Source organism: Brassica oleracea, chromosome C7 (genome assembly GCF_000695525.1).
Source record: "Brassica oleracea var. oleracea cultivar TO1000 chromosome C7, BOL, whole genome shotgun sequence".
In the NCBI taxonomy this organism is placed as follows: domain Eukaryota; kingdom Viridiplantae; phylum Streptophyta; class Magnoliopsida; order Brassicales; family Brassicaceae; genus Brassica; species Brassica oleracea.
Genome location: NC_027754.1, coordinates 39,402,249 through 39,406,735, shown reverse-complemented (window position 1 = coordinate 39,406,735; position 4,487 = coordinate 39,402,249). Strand labels below are relative to the sequence as shown.

The window sequence follows — 4,487 nt, the reverse complement described above, 5'->3', positions numbered from 1 at the left end:
AAGAGGAGCACGAGGTATACGGTGGAGAAATCCCAGACGTCGGAGTTGGATGGATTGATTGATTTGGTGTTGGTAACAATAGGTGTTGGATGAGATGAAGAGGAGAAGAAGACATCACCTCTCGAGAAATGTCGTTAAGCTCATCGATCCTCCAGAGGAACTGCGAATCATCAACATCTGATCTCGACATGGCGGAGAATCGCGGTGGTGGTGGTTGCTGTCCGCCGATGGATTTGATGCGCTCGGAGCCGATGCAGCTCGTTCAGCTCATTGTTCCAATGGAATTTGCTCATCTTACGGTTTCTTACATTGGTGATCTCCCCAAAGCCCCACCCTTTCCACTTCCGCTCCTCTTCCTCCTTCCCTTCAGTCACCAACCTCTGAACCACCACCACCACGGTGCTCCGTCTTTCCTTTTCTCAAGAGTGTGAACATGCCTAAACTCCGCGTTACATCTGAATTCGACAGCGACAGTCTCCTCTTCTTCAACAAAGTGTCTTGTAAGATCTTTGATAACCTCGCCAAGCTCAAGCTACCATTTCACAACAACACTCAGCGACAAGTTTCTCAGCCTCAGGTTTCTTTCACTTCCAAGTACGTCTCTGTTCTATATGATGTCGAGGAGAAGAATGCTTTTGTTAAGAGTACCGTTGATGTTTCCCCGCGCCTTCAGCTCCGAGCTCTTCATAATGTCAAGGTACGTCTACTGATGAGAAGAAAAAATAACACTTCTTTATGAGGCTAAATTGACGAAATGGTAGTAGATGTGGTGGTAGTTTGTCATCTATGGAACAGAGCAGCAGTTTCTGTGTTTGATTGTGGATTTGTTTTTCACTGAAAGGTGCTGACTTTGGTTTCCTTTCCTATTTTTCATATGGTATAGATAGAATGTGATTGTTTGTGATAAGGACGAACTCTCTATCAACTGTTTAATAGCTATTAGTAGCTATTGAAACTTGCAGATAACGTTTGTAGGCTTAGATTCACTCCTTGTTTATGTTGATTGCTACTATGTATTTGTGGATATAGCTTTGTCAACAATACCAGTGTATGTTGTTGCAGGCGCAACAAGGAGAGCAACCTCCAGAGAAAAAGCAATATTATACTATAAGAGTTGTAGGTCCACAAAAGATTGAGGTATATCAATATTATACTATAAGAGTTTTGCAATCAAAATACAGCCTTGCATTTTGCTATATTTCTACGAACAAAACGTAATCTCTTAACAAGTCTTAACAAGAATCTCACAAATCATCATGACAACTTTCTTTGTGCAGTCACCTATACAGAAACTGGAGTCCAAATTTGATACTAACAAGGTCACATATCACTCTCTCGCTCAAATGTTTGCAAGAAGTACAGTTACTCGGGCAGATCTGATAAGCTTGTTAAATATCTGCTCCCAACCGTGTAGGCTTTTACTGGATCGATCGTAGATCACACTCATAATCTAGAAACCAACACACACGACAAAATGCAGGTATGTCTCTACCATACGACACTCACAATGCTGAAAATATGATTCTTACTGCATGTGTTTGTTTGTTTATGTATATGTAAGCAGCCTTCAGGGTCTCAGCCATCAAAACCGGTTTCAAGATTCAAGGAACAGAGAAAGTAGAGCAAACAGTGAGGTCTATGTACAAGTTTGTTTGGCTCGCCTTCTGATATGTAAGAAGCAAGAACACATACAAGTGTCAGTGTGAGTATTATATATATATATATATATATATTTTTTTTTTTTTAAGAACCATTAATTAAGAACTTTGCAATGGACCATTTGGGTTTGCATAAGAAGTGAATTAAGAGGACAAGTTTAAGAAAGCCGAACATTTAATCATGCTCTTAGTGCCCAGTCCCCACAGTCTTGAAACAGTGATCACCCGGCCCATTAAGGAGCAAAAAGAACAACACGTGGCAACCATTTGAACGGTGCCGCTTAACAGAGAGGACGCATGCGAAAGCCCTAGTACCTTTATTTGAGCTAAACACTCCGTCTCGCTTCTCATCACCCCAAATCATTCCTCCTTTTACATTTTCTTAAACCCTAAACACATCGCTGCGAATCTTCGAGAGCTGTCAGAGATGAGTTCCGACGATGAGAGAGACGAGAAGGAGCTGGATCTCACCTCTCCTGAAGTCGTCACCAAGTACAAGAGCGCCGCTGAGATCGTCAACAGTAACGCTCTCTCTCTCTCTCTCTCTTTCTCTCATTTTCTATCGATTTCTCTTTACGGGTCTGTGTATTTATTGATTCTGGGGTTGGAATTGCAGAGGCGTTGCAGGTTGTTTTGGCTAAATGCAAGCCAGGAGCTAAGATTGTCGATATCTGCGAGAAAGGAGACGCCTTTATCATAAAGTTAGTGTTATCCACTCTTGTCATTTGCTCTTTGTCAAGCTCCCATTGCTCATTTGTTTTTTTTTTTTTTTTTTTTTTGATATAAAGGCAAACAGGAAACATGTACAAGAATGCCAAGAAGAAGATTGATCGAGGCGTCGCATTTCCCACGTGCGTTTCTGTGAACAACGTCGTTGGTCATTTCTCACCTCTTGCTGGTGATGAGTCAGTGTTGGAAGAGGGTGACATGGTCAAAATGAGGAAACATGTACAAGAATGCCAAGAAGAAGATTGATCGAGGCGTCGCATTTCCCACGTGCGTTTCTGTGAACAACGTCGTTGGTCATTTCTCACCTCTTGCTGGTGATGAGTCAGTGTTGGAAGAGGGTGACATGGTCAAAATGTAAAAGACTTTTTTTTTTCTTTTTTTTTTTTGAAGAAATGGGGTTTTTGTCTGCCATTAGTAGTGATCTGATGATGTTTTGCCTTTTTTGGTCTGTTGCAGTGATATGGGATGTCATATTGATGGGTTCATTGCCCTTGTTGGCCACACGCATGTTATTCAAGAAGGACCCGTTACTGGACGCAAAGCTGATGTTATTGCTGCTGCGAATACCGCCGCTGAAGTTGCTTTGAGACTCGTACGTCCTGGGAAGAAGGTAACCAGTTGTTTTTATGGTGGTGTTCTTACATGATTGTATTTGGCAAACTCTAGATGATGAATACTTACTGTTGGCTATGGATTTTTTATCCATATGATGCCTTTTTTTGTCATAGTTACTCTGATGGGAACTTTTAATTCTTATTTTTAGTTCTTTCCATTGTAGACTGACTGTTAGTGATATTAGTTTTGCTGATTCTGGTTAAGTTTCTCGTTTCTATGTCCCCAATGATGAATTCTCACTACGGATTCACATTCGAATGAGGCTTTTTTTTGTCATAGTTACTCTTATTTATATGGGAATGATAGATTAAGAGAACGTAGTTTATTGCTAGTAGTTTTGTTGGTTCCCTTTTAACCCGACAATGTATGTACTACAGTCAAGACAATTGATAGACCTTTTTTTTTTTTTTTTCTGTGGCAGAACCATGCTGTCACTGAAGCTATTCAGAAGGTGGCTGATGCTTACGACTGCAAAATTGTGGAAGGGGTTATTTCCCACCAGATGAAACAGAACGTGATAGATGGAAGCAAGAGTTTCCTAAGTGTATCCACTCCAGAAACAAGAGTTGATGATACTGAGTTTGAAGAGAATGAAGTGTATGCAATAGATATTGTGGCTAGCACCGGTGATGGCAAGGTAATTTCTTTCTCTTGATGACCATTGGCTTTGCTTCTTTAATTGCCGTTGGTCTCATGATTTTTTGAATTTGCAGCCTAAGCTATTAGACGAGAAGCAAACAACTATTTACCGGAAAGATGAGAGTATTCACTATCAGTTGAAGATGAAGGCTTCCAGATCCTTAATAAGCGAGGTTAAAGAGAGATTCCCCCACATGCCATTCACTTCAAGGTGACATTTGTACATGCTTTAACACTTAATATATATATTTTTTAAATTATATCAACTACTAACTAATGTTGCCTGAGGATACAGATCATTGGAGGAGAAAAGGGCACGACTTGGACTTGTGGAGTGTGTGAACCATGGTCATTTGCAACCATATCCTGTTCTTTATGAGAAGGCTGGTAAGGATGATAAAGATTATTTGATAAGATGAATCATGACAATGGGACTCTCATGTTTGTATGTGTTTTCTCAACAGGGGATGTTGTTGCCCAGATTAAATTCACAGTTTTGCTGATGCCAAATGGATCGGATAAGATCACTTCACACACACTTCAGGAGCTTCAACCTACGAAGACCATTGATGACCCTGAGATCAAAGGATGGTTAGCCTTGGGTATCAAAAAGAAGAAGGGTGGTGGAAAGAAGAAGAAAGGTATGAACTTAAATGTGCAGACTTTAACCACAAAATGCAATCCAGATTTTGAGTGTTCAGAAGAAAACATATATAATTCCTTATGAATGTTTTTGCAGCCAAGAAGGCAGGAGAGGCCTCAACGGAGGCTGAGCCAATGGAAGCAAGTAGCAATGCTGAAGCATGAGATCTTTTTTTTTTTTTTTTTTTTTTTTTAAAAAATTTT

At 40.3% G+C, this 4,487-nt stretch overlaps 1 protein-coding gene across 2 annotated transcripts; it reads left to right on the top strand.

Annotated features, from left to right (window-relative positions):
* The first annotated feature begins 1,951 nt into the window (after positions 1–1,951).
* On the top strand, positions 1,952–4,481 carry LOC106303591 (ERBB-3 BINDING PROTEIN 1-like). Of its 2 annotated transcripts, XM_013739871.1 has the most exons (9): positions 1,952–2,179; positions 2,275–2,359; positions 2,447–2,596; positions 2,844–2,997; positions 3,424–3,639; positions 3,716–3,852; positions 3,937–4,028; positions 4,106–4,282; positions 4,381–4,481. In XM_013739871.1, exons 1-9 carry the CDS (start codon positions 2,086–2,088, stop codon positions 4,446–4,448), a joined length of 1,173 nt encoding a protein of 390 aa, XP_013595325.1. In that variant the 5' UTR covers positions 1,952–2,085; the 3' UTR covers positions 4,449–4,481. The 2 variants fall into 2 exon arrangements, with proteins under 2 accessions (XP_013595325.1, XP_013595324.1); XM_013739870.1 differs by lacking the exons at positions 1,952–2,179; positions 2,275–2,359; positions 2,447–2,596 and adding an exon at positions 2,604–2,741.
* The last annotated feature ends 6 nt before the right edge of the window (positions 4,482–4,487 follow it).

Bases quoted from the DNA above. Each gene is read 5' to 3' on its own strand.
- LOC106303591 (XM_013739871.1), top strand. From the start codon at position 2,086: ATGAGTTCCGACGATGAGAGAGACGAGAAGGAGCTGGATCTCACCTCT. The intron at 2,360-2,446 runs GTTAGTGTTATC...TTTGATATAAAG, and splicing joins GGAGACGCCTTTATCATAAA to GCAAACAGGAAACATGTACA. The intron at 4,029-4,105 runs GTAAGGATGATA...TTTTCTCAACAG, and splicing joins TGTTCTTTATGAGAAGGCTG to GGGATGTTGTTGCCCAGATT.